The sequence below is a fragment of the Schistocerca cancellata genome, chromosome 10 (assembly GCF_023864275.1).
Source record: "Schistocerca cancellata isolate TAMUIC-IGC-003103 chromosome 10, iqSchCanc2.1, whole genome shotgun sequence".
NCBI classification, from domain to species: domain Eukaryota; kingdom Metazoa; phylum Arthropoda; class Insecta; order Orthoptera; family Acrididae; genus Schistocerca; species Schistocerca cancellata.
Window position 1 is genome coordinate 225268037 of NC_064635.1, and position 18255 is coordinate 225286291.

The 18255-nt window shown below is 40.7% G+C and overlaps 1 protein-coding gene across 1 annotated transcript in view; it reads left to right on the forward strand.

Moving 5' to 3' along the window:
- Window positions 1-18255, forward strand: part of LOC126106842 (uncharacterized) — a 114946-nt gene that overhangs the window by 66398 nt on the left and 30293 nt on the right. Inside the window, exon 5 of the mRNA XM_049913238.1 lies at window positions 2610-2672. Coding sequence (XP_049769195.1) covers window positions 2610-2672 — 63 coding nt within the window. The remainder of the gene's footprint in view (window positions 1-2609; window positions 2673-18255) is intronic.

The following is an 18255-nucleotide window of genomic DNA, read 5'->3' on the forward strand; positions in this document are numbered from 1 at the left end:
TGGTAAGACATTCCCAGTGGCAGATGTGGACTCTGACCACAATTTACTAGTTATGAACTGTTGACTGAAACTGATGAAACCACATAAAGGTAGGAATTTAAGGAGATGGGACCTGATTAAACTGAGTTTCAGAGAGAGCATTGGGTGAACATTTGACAAGAAAGCGGGAAGGAAATACAGTAGAAGAAGAATGGGTAGCTTTGTGAGATAAAATTGTGAAGGCAGCAGAGGACAAACTAGGTAAAAAGATGTGGGCTAGTAGAAATCCATAGGTAACAGAAGAGATATTGAATTTAATTGATGAAGGGAGAAAATATGAAATGATGTAAGCAAAAAGGAATACAAATGTCAATGAGATCTACAGGAAGTGCAAAATGGCCAAGCAGGGATGGCTAGAGGACAAATGTAAGGATGTAGAGCCATATATCACTACGGGTAAGATAGATATTGCCTATAGGAAAATTAAAGAGACGTTTGGAGAAAAGAGAACCACTTGTACGAATATCAAGAGCTCAGATGGAAACCCAGTTCTAAGCAAAAAAGGGAAAGTAGAAAGATGGAAGGAGTATATAGAGGGTCTATACAAGGGTGATGTACTTGAGAACAATATTATGGAAATGGAAGAGGATGTAGACGAAGATGAAATGGGAGATGTGATACTGTGTGAAGAGTTTGACAGCCCTGAGTCGAAACAAGGCTCTGGGAGTAGATGTCATTCCATTACAACTACTGATAGCCTTGGGAGAGCCAGACCTGACAAAACTGTACCGTCTAATGAGCAATATGTATGAGACTTCAAGAAGAATATATTAATTCCAATCCCAAAGAAAGCAGGTGACTTATCTTAGAACATAGATTATGGAAAGGTAAACCTATGTTTCTAGCATTTGTAGACTTAGAGAAAGCTTTTGACAATGTTGACTGGAATATTCTCTTTCAAATTCTGAAGGTGGTAGGGGTCAAATACAGGGAATACAAGGCTATGTACAATTTGTACAGAAACCAGATGGCAGTTATAAGAGTCGAGGGGCATGAAAGGGAAGCAGTGGTTGGGAAGGGAGTGAGACAGGGTTGTAGCCTCTCCGTGATGTTATTCAATCTGTATATTGAGCAAGCAGTAAAGGAAACAAAAGAAAAATTTGGAGTAAGAATTAAAATCCATGGAGAAGAAATGAAAACGTTGAGGTTTGTCGATGACGTAATTCTGGCAGAGACAGCAAACGACCTCCAAGAGCTGTTGAGGGAATGGACAGTGTCTTGAAAGGAGGATATAAGATGAAAATCAACAAAAGCAAAACAAAGATAATGGAATGTAGTCAAATTAAATCAGGTGATGCTTATGAGGGAATTGGATTAGGAGATGAGACACTTGAAGTAGTAGACAAGTTTTGCCATTTGGAAAGCAAAATAACTGATGATGGTAGAAGTAGAGAGGATATAAAATGTAGCCTGGCAATGGCAAGGAAAGTGTTTCTGAAAAAGAGAGATTTGTTAACATCAAGTATAGATTTAAGTGTCAGGAAGTCGTTTCTGAAAGTATTTGTATGGAGTGTAGCCATGTATGGAAGTGAAACATGGACGATAAATAGTTTAGACAAGAAGGGAATAGAGGCTTTTGAAATGTTGTGCTACAGAAGAATGCTGAAGATTAGATGGGTAGATCACATAACTAATGAGGAGGTACTGAATGGAATTGGGGAGAAGAGGAATTTGTGGCACAATTTGACTAGAAGAAGGGATCAGTTGGTAGGACATGTTCTGAGGTGTCAAGGGATCACCAATTTAGTACTGAGGGCAGTGTGGAGGACAAACATCGTAGAGGGAGACTAAAAGATGAATACACCAAGCAGATTCAAAAGGATGTAGGTTGCTGTAGGTACTGGGAGATGAAGAAGCTTACACAGAATATAGTGGCATGGAGAGCTGCATCAAACCAGTCTCTGGACTGAAGACCACAACAATAAATTTTTAAAAGAAGGTTGTTCTAATATATCTTCCACAGATCCTGAGTGACATTAGTCATTGGGAAAAAAAAAGTTTCTAATGAGATGGAGAGTGCATTGACATGGAACTAGACTTCTTATACCCACTCGATGTACACTGTACAGCTATGGGAGCCCTGAATTATGCATCTACCAATCACAGCAGTAAGTTAAGAAAGGTTTGATATACTATGCATTATTGAGAGTCTAACAACATCCCTTTTTCTGCATACTAAACTATAAGAAAGTATCAGTTAATAGGACACAGCCTGAAACCTCAAGGAACAGTTAATTTGGTAAGGAAGGAAAGCATAGGTGTTAAAAAATTGTGTAGGTATGCCAAGGCTTGGCTGAAAAAAGTGGATTGAAATGAAAGTAAGTTGTGCTAATTATTCAGAACTGAAGAGACTTGCACTGGATAGGCTGGTGTGGAGAGATGCATCAAAGTAGTCTTTAGACTGAAGACTATTAGTAAGTAGCGCAGTGTGAGTTTTCCCGATGTTTCTACTGTGGAAGCATAACTTCACTTTTATGTTGCAGAAATGTAAGCAGATAATTTATTTAGTTTCTTATGCATATTTTGGTGCTCCTCTTAGTTGATGTGTAACTTTTGTTCTTTCTATACAGGAATCTCCGCCACAAGAAGAAACCATTTCTCCACCTGATGCAATACACACAAAAAAAGAACCTGTAAGTAATACAAACATACAAAAATTGCCTTATACTTTTGTAAATGTGAGATATTTGTTGCTCATATGTATCATCAAGCAATAAACTCTCAAACTGTCATGGAATGAATAGGCATTTGAAGTAACGTGTGCTTTTATGGGAAGAAATAAATGGTAGTTCCTGTCAGTTGTGGCATTTGTTATAAAACAAATAACTAGACAGGAAACAAAACATTGGTTTGGATGAGGACTCAACCCAGATACCTTCCTTTTGCAGATAGTGCCCTTACCAACAGAGTCTCCCAAGCCTGCGTCACCTCACAGCTGCAGTTTGCCAGTGGCTTTCTCAGTTTCTTCCTTATTCTTCCATACATTAAAATAACGCCCTTTGTACTGGTCTTCTGCATATTCTAGACAATCATGTCATGCAGATCATCTATAAGGTTTTATATTTGTCTCTTCTTTGGTACTATGATGAGAATGATTTCTGAAAATAACGTTTCAGTTATCAGGTTTTCAGTCTCTTAAGTCCCTGTTGCGCCTGATGATTTTAATAAATCCATAGGTACTTCATTCACTGTTTCCCAATTCTTTGAGTTTGAATCATATACTGCTGGAAAACTTCATTTGCATTGCTGATAATTATCATCATTGCAATCTACCTCTCTGCACATCTTCAGTTAATGCCTTTACTTTTTACCTTTGAAATTTATGTCTGACTGTCCTGTATAGAGCATCATTTACATAACAGATTCTTTACATATTTAACTAATCCTGATTTTCCTTTTTTGCAGTTCCTCTTAAATTAATTCTTTAACATCTTGCATTCTATGATGAGCATTAAGTAAGTAGTACAACACATTTTTTTTTCTCTTGGCCAGCATTGGCTGATAAAATGCAGAATTTGTCATGGGACATGGTGGAATATCCCTGCTTCAACCCCTATAGTTTCACGAAGTTCCAATAGGTGTCGGCGCTATATGTAGCCTTTGAAATGGTGTCTGTAATGGAGGTGCGGTCCAAGCAGAGAGCTCTCATCAAATTTATTTTGGTTGAAGACCAGAGCATCAGGCACTTTCAAAATGTCTACGGAGATCTGGCAGTGAACAAAAGCACAGTGAGTCATCGGGCAAGGTGTCTGTCAACATCACAAGAAGGCCGATCGGGCCTGCCCGATCGCCTACGTGCCGGCCAGCCACACACGGATGTGATTCGTGCAGTTTTGCAGTTTGTGGACATTATCATTTGAGGTGATTGACGGATCACAATCGAACACCTCACTGCTCAGTTGGACGTCTCTGGGGTACTCGAAGGTGTGTGCCCACTGGGTTACCAGGTGTTGCCTAGCAGTGGATCATAAAGAGCAATGTAGGTCCATTATTGTGGAATTGCTCGAATGTTATAGGGCAGAGTGTGACAGTTTTTGTCAAACATCCTCATAGATAATGAAATACGGTATCATCACTTCGAAGCAGAAACAAAACGGCAATCCCCGGAGTGGAACCACACTACCTCTCCTATGAAGAAAAAGCTCAAAGCTGCCCCCTCGGCCGGTAAACTCACAGGAGTGGTCTTCTGGGACTCCGAAGGGGTTAGGTTATTTTGTTTGAGGTCCTCTGTCTTGGTGCAACAACCAACTCTGGAGTGTATTGTGCTAACCTCAGAGAATAGGTGAAACAGCTTTAGAATCTTCGTTGTCACAAACATGTAAACAAACTTCTTTTCCGTGTCAGTGGAAGGCCTCATACAAGCCTTTGTACTTGAGAGGAGCTTAAAAAACTTCATTGGACTGTTCTTCCTCATCCACCCTGCAGTGTGTATCTTACACCTTCTGACTTCCAACTGGTTGGCCCAATGAAAGATGCACTCCACTGGAAACAGTAAGTGAATTTGGGGGAGTTACTGATGCAGCAAGACGTCGGCTCCCATGTCGGCCATTAGAGGGGTACCACGTGAGCATTCAGGCCGAGCATTCGTGCCTTCCCAGCAATGTGGCGTAAGACTGTCGCATTCAGTGGAGATTATGTTGAAAAATAGGGTTTTTTAGCCAGAAGAGTGGAGAATAGTATGGTGTACTGGAATCCTGAATAAAACCAGCCTGCTCTTAGAAATAAATGTGTTATGTTACTAATTGAATGCCCTTCATAATATCGCCTCTCCCTCTTCTTTTCTGCAGGCAGTGAGCTGCAATATTGTCCAAATAAAGCTCTTCTGTGTTTGGCTATACCTGCTGTCATTGCCCAGGGATTTATTACCTCCTCGTGTAAAATTGGTCCTTGTCGGGGAACCTGATGTAAAGTTCCTCCTTAAATATTAACATATTTGCTTCTGTCAGGCTCGGATATGGAACCTTTACAGAGAGAACGCGCTTTGTGAAACTGGCCGTGCAGCCTATTACAAATACTTGTCTCCTATACTTGCAAATATTTAAGTTTCTCAGTTTAAAACAGGGAAAGAATGACACTTTAAAATAATAACAGTATAGATCGATATTACTTCCTGTTATTATCTTTATGGCATGTAACAGATGTCCTATCAGTGCCTACACTCATCCTCTTTATATTAACTGTTAAGCTCATTTCACATTCGTGCTGAAGTAACCATTGCTGCTTGTATTTCCACATTAATTTAACAAATTACCACTGATCACAGGAGCCATTTCATTTCTGTTTTAACAGCAAATATATTCCATTAATTGAAGTTACAGCCCAACAACGACAATGGTATTTCGTCTACAGTATTCCTAAGTAATTTCATGCATCTTTCCATTAATAAACACAATTGCTAAAATATTGTCACCCTATGAATCGATGTAATATTTTCAGCTCATAATCAGTCTTTAGCAAAATACTTCAGACAACTTGTGTGTCATGCGGCAGCTTGGGGACGCTGCTAGCACTACACGTACAGTTCGTAAACACAAATGGAACAGCACACTGTAAACAAATCGCTGTTCATAAACATTTGACAGTTCTAACTTTGTAGGCTTTCCATGCATAATAATTCTTGCTAACCTCTTCGAGTTTTCTGCTGGATCCTAAAATCGACACAATTCGATATTTCAGCAATTCACCTACCCACTCTCTTCAGGAGGATGTTGTTGTTGTCAAGACCCGCTGAAAACTGCTGAAGACGGCGCATCCCAAAAATATCGAATCGTGTCGATTTTAGGATCCGGCAGAAAACCCAAGAAGCCTATCGAGGACATTTGACAGTTCTGTTACTCGTGGGTACCACTCAGTCTTCCTGCACATACATCATTCCAAGTCGCATCATTGTTGACCTCTGTGCTGTCTTTTTCGCTTCTTCTCGAGTCTCTTCTTCCACTGTATAATACTTACATCTCCATAAACATTTGGATAGGAACACACTCTTACAGCTCTGCCTGTTCTTTCTCGCACAGGTCCATGGCTGTGCACTTTGCTGTATTCCACTCTCTTCTTGTTCCCCAAGGTAGTGTTATAGGCCCTTTGCTGTCCCTTATCTATATAAACGATTTGGCAGACAATCTGAGCAGCCCTCTTAGGTTGTTTGCAGATGACGCTGTCATTTATTGACTAATAAAGTTGTCAGGAGATCAAAACAAATTGCAAAAGATTTAGAAAAGATATCTGTATGATGTGAAAATTGGCTATTGACCCTAAATAATGAAAAGTGTGAGGTCAACCACATGAGTGCTAAAAGGAATCCATTAAACTTCAATTACACGATAAATCAGTCTAATCTAAAGGCTGTAAATTCAACTAAATACCTACAAATTACAATTATGAACAACGCAAATTGGAAGGAACACACAGAAAATGTGGGGAAGGCTAACCAAGACTGTGTTTTATTGGCAGGACACAGAAAATTAACAGATCTACTAAGGAGGCTGCCTACACTGCACTTGTTCGTCCTCTTTTAGAATACTGCTGCGCGGTGTGGGATCCTTACCAGATAGGACTGACGGAGTACATCGAAGAAGTTCAAAGAAGGGGTGGATAGCATTAAAACAAAGGTGTTTTTCATTGCAGTGGAATCTTCTCACGAAATTCCAATCACCAACATTCACCTCGAACGCGAAAATATTTTGTTGACACCGACCTACTCTGGGAGAAATAATCACCGTGATAAAATATGGGAAATCAGAGCTTGTACAGAAAGATATAGGTGTTCATTCTTTCTGTGCACTATATGAGATTGGAACAATAGACAATTGTGAAGGTGGTTTGATGAACCATCTGCCAGGCACTTTAATGTGATTTGCAGAGTAACGATGTAGATGTAGATGTGTCACTGTCTGTAGTGAGGTGACTTGTAATCATGTGCATTCGTGATGATAATTGTGTCTTCCTTTGCTTCCTCTGCCCTCTGCAATCATCTTGTTTCTCCTCTTTTTCAATACGTACAGATATTTGTTGTATCTGCTCTACAGTTTCAGTTTTTGTGCCAGTCAAATGACTAAAAACAGCACGCAGTCACTGTGTCACCCAGCATGCGCTGTGTCTTTCTTTGAACAGTATTTCAAGATAGTATTTTCTTTCTAATACTGTTTCCAAAAATTAGGAGTACATTTTGTCGTATTTAGAATTGTACGGTCAGTTGAAAATCAAATTAAAATTCTCATGTTTCGTGCTTTTATATCAGTATTTTGCCAGGAGCATTGTCTTGATCTCTGTGTGCAACAGACTTCTTTTATCCTGCTTTGAAAGCAACATACATTCAAATTTCTTCTCACAATGTAATGGACTCTGCTTCTTTTCTCCTAAATCTTGTTTTCATTTTGTAACATTCTGCTCCAGCTACTCTGTAGCAGTAATCTTCGCATGCTCTGCTTGAACCTTCCACTTCAAAATATGTTGCTTAGCCATTGACAATACATTTGAATCCATACTGAGAATGTGTGTGTTCAATTCAGTACAATCACCATCTGTGCATGTGCTACTTGTTTCATCATGTGAGATCACAGCAGAGGCATTCCGCATGACACAATAAGGCCAGAACCAGGTATTTCAGTAAACAAGTCAGTACCTGATGCATTCAGCTGTGGCTCCATTTATATTCAAGTCCTTGATGAGTTCCTCCTGTGATTCCTTTATCATGTTGAGTAGCATCAAGTCAACAGGGAATCAGCGATCATAAAGCGGTTACTGCATCGATGATTTCAGCTGTAAATAGAAATATTAGAAAAGGTAGGAAGAGACTGGAATAGAAGGGAGAACTGATAGAGGTACTCAAGGTACCCTCCGCCACACACCGTCAGGTGGCTTGTGGAGTATGGACGTAGATGTAGATGTAGATGAAGTCATGTCCTCAGAATCTGTATCTTTGAATCCTGCACTACTGTATTCTCACTATTTACCGAGCTTAGCTCCCACAATACTATCTACTGGTATTTGCCATTTTAATGATGATATTTTTACCCTTGAAAATCAAAAGTACAAAACTCAAGCCCAACTAACTTGTTCCACAAAAAATTCATCACATGCCAAATAGTTCAAAAGTTTCACCTACAGCAGCAATTCAAATTATGCAAAGTTGACATTATTGCGACACATTTATTTCTGTGATTGTTGGTTCCTGTGCCGTAGTGTGGTGCTGAAAACTGCACCGCTCCCTGTGTGTCGTCCAGTTGGTTGCTTCAGATTAATACAGTCCAAGATGCTATATGTTTGTATTTTACATACGATTTCCATGACTGTGACACACTTTTTTTACCCTCTCTGCAAATGGACTCATCACTCTTGTTCATTACTATTTCTCATTATTATGTTCCAAATCTGTATTCTTCACTGAAAAGCACAGGTCCTCATGCAGTAAGCCAACTGTAAAAAAAATGCCCCCGTCATGGTAACAACTGTAAAATTGGTCATTGTTATGAGAACCGATTGGAAGACTCCTCCCTAAATATTAACATATTTGCAGCTATTTGACTTGGGTATCGAAGCTTTACAGAGAGAACATACTTGATTACTAAATGAAACTGATCATGTAGCATAATACAAACACCTGCCTCTCATGCTTGCAGATATTACAGTTTATTAAATTTATAAAATGGGAAGAGTGTCACTTTGAAATAATAACAGTATAAATCATGTTACTTCATTTTGTCATCCTTTTCTCACATAACACACTTCCTAACAATGCCTAGGCTTATCCATTATTGCATTAACAGCTAAACCTATTTCACATTCATGCTGAAGTAGTAATTGTCGCGTTGCATTTCCATCTGAATTTAACAGGTTATCACTGATCACAGAAGCTGTTTCCTATTTGTTTTTATAACAGTATGTTCCATAAACTGAAGTTTGCATCTAACAACTCCAATATTATTTTGTCTACAGTGTTTATAAAATATTCAATGCACCTTTATGCAAATAAACTGAATTACTAAAATACTATTACTCTATGAGCCATGACATACACTCCTGGAAATGGAAAAAAGAACACATTGACACCGGTGTGTCAGACCCACCATACTTGCTCCGGACACTGCGAGAGGGCTGTACAAGCAATGATCACGCACGGCACAGCGGACACACCAGGAACCGCGGTGTTGGCCGTCGAATGGCGCTAGCTGCGCAGCATTTGTGCACCACCGCCGTCAGTGTCAGCCAGTTTGCCGTGGCATACGGAGCTCCATTGCAGTCTTTAACACTGGTAGCATGCCGCGACAGCGTGGACGTGAACCGTATGTGCAGTTGACGGACTTTGAGCGAGGGCGTATAGTGGGCATGCGGGAGGCCGGGTGGACGTACCGCCGAATTGCTCAACACGTGGGGCGTGAGGTCTCCACAGTACATCGATGTTGTCGCCAGTGGTCGGCCGAAGGTGCACGTGCCCGTCGACCTGGGACCGGACCGCAGCGACGCACGGATGCATGCCAAGATCGTAGGATCCTACGCAGTGCCGTAGGGGACCGCACCGCCACTTCCCAGCAAATTAGGGACACTGTTGCTCCTGGGGTATCGGCGAGGACCATTCGCAACCGTCTCCATGAAGCTGGGCTACGGTCCCGCACACCGTTAGGCAGTCTTCCGTTCACGTCCCAACATCGTGCAGCCCGCGTCCAGTGGTGTCGCGACAGGCGTGAATGGAGGGACGAATGGAGACGTGTCGTCTTCAGCGATGAGAGTCGCTTCTGCCTTGGTGCCAATGATGGTCGTATGCGTGTTTGGCGCCGTGCAGGTGAGCGCCACAATCAGGACTGCATACGACCGAGGCACACAGGGCCAACACCCGGCATCATGGTGTGGGGAGCGATCTCCTACACTGGCCGTACACCACTGGTGATCGTCGAGGGGACACTGAATAGTGCACGGTACATCCAAACCATCATCGAACCCATCGTTCTACCATTCCTAGACCGGCAAGGGAACTTGCTGTTCCAACAGGACAATGCACGTCCGCATGTATCCTGTGCCACCCAACGTGCTCTAGAAGGTGTAAGTCAACTACCCTGGCCAGCAAGATCTCCGGATCTGTCCCCCATTGAGCATGTTTGGGACGGGATGAAGCGTCGTCTCACGCGGTCTGCACGTCCAGCACGAGCGCTGGTCCAACTGAGGCGCCAGGTGGAAATGGCATGGCAAGCCGTTCCACAGGACTACATCCAGCATCCCTGCGATCGTCTCCATGGGAGAATAGCAGCCTGCATTGCTGCGAAAGGTGGATATACACTGTACTAGTGCCGACATTGTGCATGCTCTGTTGCCTGTGTCTATGTGCCTGTGGTTCTGTCAGTGTGATCATGTGATGTATCTGACCCCAGGAATGTGTCAATAAAGTTTCCCCTTCCTGGGACAATGAATTCACGGTGTTCTTATTTCAATTTCCAGGAGTGTATTTAACTTCTTCAGACAATTTGTGTGTGACAAGGTTGCATGCAGCCACTCCATATGAAACCTGAATGACGATTCTTGTTCACGTGCCTGTGTGTGACCAGTAGCTCTTGGCCATTTTTTATGATAAATAGCAAGACAGTTACCTCTCCAGAAAAAAGGTGCACTCGGTTTCGAAAGTTCCAGAAACCAGCAATTTGTAAGGAGTGTGATATACTATGTAATAACACCAAAGACAGCAGTACTCCTTACACATCTGTACGTTTCATTTCACTCATCTTGCAGTGAACTGCCCACACTGATTTCACTTTAAGTGGAAACCAGTGGTTACTTCCTCAAAGACTCTCCAGTACTTCTAAATCTTCCTTAATTTAGCAGTAACTTTCTCCGTAGTGTGCTTGACTATTGTACCTGTGAGAAATGTGCCAACAAAATTACAGCGTTCCAACTACAGAGATATATATTGGAAAAGAGGTTACAAAAGCATGAAAATCCATAGTTTATTTCAGTTTTGTTGCTATTACTTCTTGGACCATGGTACACACAAACTCCAAGATAGTAATTTACTAACTGTGTGCCCACCATCTGGAGTTCTACTTTCCCTCTTTTATTACACTTATTGGGAAGATACTGGATATGTTGTGAGCACTCTTTTGATCCAAGAGGACTCAGTTGTTGGCAGTGAGTGTAGCGTTCTCAGAAAAAAAATTATTGGTCATATTGATCATCACATAAAATTTAGTACATGGAGTAAACTGTAGGATGTAGTTTTGAATTATTTATAGAATGTAACAATTTCAGTAGTAAATAAAGTTTCATACTAAAACATTTGTGAGAAACAGCACATAAGTAATTACATCTATTGTCTGGTAAATGAAAATTGTTGGTTTTCTCATCAGTCCCATATTCAGAATTATTGTTATGAAAATTCATGTTTCTTCTACAAATCTCAGTGGTAGAAGAATTTTATGCTGGCAAGTATGTCTACTGTTCTCTTTTATTAATTTTGGTAGAAGAAAGATAGTGATAGAAGAACTGACAGAAATTGGGATATGAGGAAAGGTGTTCCTACTTGACTTGGTGGAAGGAAATCCTGATGATGGTGAGGAAAGGTGACACACAGGTGACACTGATATAAATGTAAATTCATTTTCATACTATAGAGTTATATAATACGATACTGGAAACTCCTGAATGGCAAACGAATGATTTGAGCAGTAGACAGCCACCCACTATAATTTGAGGTGTTGAGTGTGTGCTCAACAAGCACTTAAGCAAGAAAGGAACTGTCTAAATTATAATGCTTTCACCATTTGACTATTATTACTTCTTTCTTTATACACTGTTGCAATTTCAGTTTTGTAGCCATTATCAAATGAGTTATTAGATACTTTTGTCTTCACAGTACATGTCAGCAACATCCTATTCATCAGGATTTTATCATACGAGGATTATCATGATAATGCCACTTATGTGGTCTGCCACAGTTGGAGGTCAGAAGTGAGCTTCATATATTAACTTGAAACTTGGTAGCAGGTGCTGTGATGTCATCCACAAGCTCACTGTCTCCATGCACTTGGAAACTTGAGTCACAAGTCTGCCAACCACTGTTCATTACTGTAAACTCATTGCTTTAATGTTGTTGTGTATGAGCGGACCATAGAAGCATAAAAAGAATAGTGAGTGGACGAGTTTGCAAGTACATATAACCAAGGACTGTGTGTGTGTGTGTGTGTGTGTGTGTGTGTGTGTGAGAGAGAGAGAGAGAGAGAGAGAGAGAGAGAGATAGTTAATTAGCTTGTTAGTGAGTTAGTTAGTTTAGAGTTTCCAAGCAACTCCCATTTGTGGATTTTTTTTCTTTCTTCAGTTCACTATGCCCCTGGACTGGTGGTATTGCATTCTCGAGCAGTGTGATCTATTTGCTGATTTTTTACCCATATGAGTTTCTGCTGAAAGTGTGTGATGGACTTATATGAGAATTTTCTAAAAAAGTATTAGTTGCTATTCATCATGTAGTGGAGATGCAAGATGCTGACTCACAGATAGGCACAACAAAAAGACTGACAGCAAGTAAGCTTTCGACCAGAATGGCCTTCATCAGAGAAAGTCAACAAACTTGCGCGCACCCACCCAACTACACACACACACACACACACACACAACCACAGTCTGTGGCTGCAGTCCGGCCTCAGCAGCCAGAGACTGTGGTAATGCGTATGTGAGCTGTGTTTGCTTTTTGGCCGAAAGCTTACTTGCTGTCAGTCCGCTATATGGAGCGCTGATATTGCAGCGGATCCTCAATTTCTAAGGTATACAACTCTCAACATTAGATGGGTACTCACTCAGTTTCTGGTTTCTAGCTACAATACTGTGGTGACTCCTTCCATTGCCTCCATATTTAGCAGCAAACAATGGGCTGTGTAGACAAGAAACCAGCCCTCTAACCCCGTCGCCAGTTACTTCCGCCAGAGGGAGAACTTGGACGACAACGCTTTATGGACACGAGGCACTCTGAACCATCACTCGAGTAGTCTCTCGTTCCATTCCGATATGGCAACCTCCCTGGCCGTGCAGTCGGCACCTCACCCGCGCAGTGTCACGTGGCTCATCGTCCACTGCACTTCGCTGTGGTATGTGCAAACTGCTGAATTCTTATCCTGCACTTGTCATCATTGTTCTGTCACAGTCCGTTTAACTAGAAGAGTGTTACTGCATTTTCTGTGTTGCCTTCGCAAGCTGTGTCTCTTCTGGGTGCTTCCGTTGACTACAGGCGTACAAAGACTCGTGCCAGATGCCTGGTTCATCTTCCCAGTATCAGCAATTGGGATATGCGTGCAGTGTAGTGCAAATAGTGCAGTGAAATGCATTGCGTACGTGGGCTACCAGGCTAATTCTATACTATTATATCCCCAGCTGTTTTTGCACCCTTTTGTTGTCAAGCGTGCAATTGAAGTGGTTTTCCGACATTGCCAGACGGTGCCGAACAAAGGTCGTAAGTCATTTGTGGTCTGCCCTGTGCAGACCCTCCTCCATTAAGATGTGTTAGCTCATTTTGAATATTACTGTAGTCATTAGGTTTTGTGTTAATATGTTAGAACCAGCCTTCACAGCTCTTCCAGCACACTCCGTCATTTATTGCCATTTTTTGTAACTAGAACACAGCTTAGGCATGTACGCCCCTTAGATGTATAGAAAGGAACATAAATCATTCTGTCAGTATGAACTGAAGGTACTGCATAGACTGACAAAAAATTTACTTTAAGAGACCTTATAAGTAGCATTAACATGATAATCCCTGTACTGTTTGATCAAATTTTCAAATCTTGCCCCCTTTTTTTGTGGGGGGGGGGGGGGGGGGGGGGGGGAGGGGGGGAGGTCAGCAGTTAATCAGTCTTTTGACTGATTTGATGCGGTCCACCAGTTTCCTCTCGTGTGCCGACCTCTTCATCTCAGAGCAGCACTTGCACCCAATGCATCCTCCATTATTTGTTGGATATGGTCTCTGTTGTCCCCTACAGTTTTTACCCATTAAGCACCATGTAAGTTATTCCTTGATGTCTTAATATGTGTCCTATTATCCTGTCCTTTCTTCTTGTCAGTGTTTTTCACGTGTTCCTCTTCCTGGCTGATTCTTTAGAGAATCGCCTCATTCCTCATGTAATCAGTCCACCTAATTTTCAGCATCCTTCTGAAGCACCACATCTCACATGTTGATTCTCTACTTTCCTAGTTTTCCTGGCATCTGTGACTCAGTTTCATATAATTCTGTGCTCCATATGTACATTCTCATAAATATTCCTGAAATTCAAGACGATGTTTGATTTGTGTAGACTTCTTTTGACTAACAATGCCCTCTTTGCCTGTGCTAGTCTGCTCTTCCAGCACACTTCATGTTCTTCATCATCCCCTGTTTCAATGTTAAGTTCATCACTGATCTTATTCCTGCTACATCTCATTGTTTTTGTCTTTCTTCAATTTATTCTCAATTCATTGAGTGTTAGTCTGTTCATTCCAGTCAACAGGTCATGCAATTGTTCCACACTTTCACTGATGGCATGTACCCTGACATGAAATGTGATTAATTTTGAAAGGGTGATTATGAATCGCTTGACAGAGAGGCATAAGAGCAAGGGAACTCACAAGCCAAGACCTGCTATACATATTCCGCAAGCACATCCTTTAATATTCCCATCACGTGCATATCCCTATCAGTCATATCGTATATCAGCCCTACTACAACTTCTTGGAAGCTTTTTATGAGGGCATGACTACCAACCAGCTGTCCAGTCCACTGAATGACCATCACCAAACTGTGGCCAAGACCACAGTTGATCAATAAAGTTAGAACATGCTGCCAGACATAATATGCTTGCATCCAAAGGCTATTCACAACCTGTGCCATCTAGATACTCTCCTCCAAAACAGCTTTTCCTAATAGCATAGATGGTAATTGTCCTCAGAACATATCATCTGAACTCACAACAAAACTAGTCTCAATTTACATTAGCCCCTCTCCTACATGTCAGACACTGCATCGAAGTGAACAGAAAAGAAGGCAGTACTCACTATTTTTGAAGTGTCGTTGAACATTCTATTCACATTTCATCACTGCATCTGCACAGTTGTCATAATATGTTGTCATTGTTTGCTGCTTCCTGTTTGAGGAGCTGACGGGTATTTCAGTGAGAGAGGAGCTCGGAAAAAGAGTTTCAGAGTCATGGTTCTTCTGTGAATTGTGAAGTAAGGAAATGAGTGTTGCTATGGAGTAGCACTTGAGAAACTTATAAGGGTCAGTTAACTTCAGAATATTTGCAAGATAGTGAGTGTTGTTTTATGCATGAGGAACAGATGCAGAACATGAAGAGTCATGTCTTCTTCTGATTCCAAGAGCATAACATTTGATGGTGAAAGTATTAGTCGGAATCAGATTCTAATACAGTATTTCTGTACATTGTCTTCTTTAGTGATTGCTCACTTTATGGCACAGTAGGAAAAGATTGCACTACGATCTGACTGAGGTCACACCAGTGACTGGCATAGAGATACGGTCCCTCACCAATTACAGGGTAATGCATAGCCTGTTATAGCCATGGGAGGTGATGTCTGATGTACTCACATCATGTCACCACAGGTCGTCAGTTAATTGCAGAAATTGTGCAGTCGGTGTTACTGACATGGTATGGTCTCCCAGCTTCAACCATAAAACCAGCTGCTTCATGCATTGTTAGGTAACACTTATTGGGCCCCTTGAGGTGATGTTGCTGGTCCCAAACAAGCTGGTACGTGGTCCAGTAGACATGACAGATCTCATAATGTAGTTTACCACTTTCTTATCCCCAGCTGTCACTTCATTTAAATGACAAGTGATTTCTGCTACTGCAAATGAATTTCTTTCATATGGTTATCTGACATTGTCACTGAAAGCATTAGACGATCTTCTATATTGGAGAGACTAGTATCCTATTGGAGCATTTTACTGCCTAGAGTGGCTGGTCTTTTTTTCTTCATAGATAACCAATTTCAGCCAGTTTGGTGGCCATCTTCAGAATCCCAGAACTTGCAACATATTAGACATGGAATAGAGAACTTAAGCACTCTTACATAGTTCTGGAAAGGTCCCCGAATCCCACATGTATGATGATCTTATACTTCCTGAGACAATAACTAGAAGCAGTGTAACACACCATGCTGAATGACACGGAACCAGTTGAAGTTTGCCCGGCACACCTACCGTGTTCAGTGGAGGCGTCGATAAGGTCATTCGTTCCAGTGGCTGCAGCGAGGGCAGTCCTCAATTGCAATGACTCCGTGGTCATATTCCTTAGAGTGTTTGACAGCAAAAATTAGTCATCACCTAGTGCGGTAGCCTGTGGCTGAATTTTATGGTTTGTAAACGTATAGTTAGAAATTACATCAGCGGTCTATGAACAGTGACAGGAAGAATATACATTACCACTCAGCCTCTTTCCAATTTTGGCTTGTTTCCAATTTGCCAGTTGTCTACCACTGCAATCTGTTTGGTAAACAAAGTCACATCTATAATGTTTATATACAGAATGAAGTGACGCAAAATATTGTACCGAGACTGGGATTAGAACCCTGTTCTCGTCCTCACTAGGCAGATGCTCTAACTACTATGCCACCCTGGCACAAAGGCTGTGCGCAACAGCATGGGCTGCCCTAGCATGCCTGCTTCCTCAATTCAAATTCCCATTCACATCTCAGCCTGCTTTGGTATTCCCTCGAAACTCGAACAGCGTTACAGAGTCTCTCCAAATGTACTGGAATAGCACCTCGGCATCGAACAAAATGAGGGATCCTGTAGAAACCCAGGAATAGGTGCTTTAATCAAATGAAACTGTATATACAGGTTGATGCACGAAGATCTGCAAATATTTTGATACATTATTCTACAAGTAAACCTAAAGAAAAAAGTTCGTATATACATGGGTCTGCAAATGTTTACTTACAATGTTATGGCTAATAAAAGATTTTGCCTGAAATTTAACAACTTTGTTAATATGAAGCCATTGCAAAACTGTACCAGGTTAAAGTAAAGCATGATTTCCATTTCTTTTGTTGTTATTGGTCTGGTGAATCTATAAAATGTCCCAGATGTGTACCTGCAGTAATTTTCCACAACATCCAGAGAGACAAGGATTATTATATAAGTACATTTGTTTGCTATCCATTAATAATGTAGAAACTTTTATGTCATTGTTGGCAACATTTCTGAAAATTTATTGTGAATGTATTGTGAAATTGTATGTACACTGTACAACTTCCTTAACACTGAACTTAGTTTTTTCTGGTTTAGCATGAAATCACTTGTGCTATGGTATTAATAAAAGCAGATTATTTGATGCTCTCGTACAGTTTCATTTAACGTTACTACCATCATTTTTCCAAAATTAAATTCTCTACAACTTTTGTTGAAAACTTTGTGCAGTTATCTGTAATTTAAAAAACAAATTGGCCAAGTAGTTCATAAATTAAAATTTTTATGAAATTACGTCTTTGCTTCTCTGGATGTTCTGGAAAACTACTGCAGATACACATCTTGGACATGTTTTATTAGATTCACCAGATCAATAACAACAAAACAAATGGGAATCGTGCTTTACGTTAACCTCATACGGTTTTGCAATGGCTGATATTACTGATATTATGTAGATTAGATTAGATTCAGTTTTTGTTCCATAGACCCAAAAATGAGATGATTCTCATGGGTGTGGAACAAGTCAGAGAGTATAACTTAAAATACATAAAACATTTGTCAGAAGATTATCAAAATAGGAAATACATTACAGTAAACTGCAACTGCTAATATTTACAGAATTAATACACTCTCAGAATGAAACATAGTTGTACACATTTAATAAATTTATCACACACAAAATACCTAATCTTCACTGTTGTGCCCAAGCGCTGTCAAAACTGAAATTTAACAGATTTTTTACTTAAGCTGCTCTAACAGTCCCCATTAAGATATTCATCTGTTGAGTAGGAGGAGTTGCCTATCAAAAGGTCTTTCAAACACTGTTTAAACTGTGCTTTATATGAAACCAAGTTTTTTAATATTTGCTAGCAATTTATTGAAAATGTGTGTTTCTGAATATTGGACTTCTTTTTGGACCAAGGTAAGTGATTTTAGGTCTTCATGTACATTGTTTCTAAATGCAAATACAGACTTGTTTAGGCGCTTCAGGAATCCTTCCCAGCTAAATTTATTATCAAGTTATAATCCCAGAAATTTCACACTGTCAGCTTCTTTAATGTGCATGT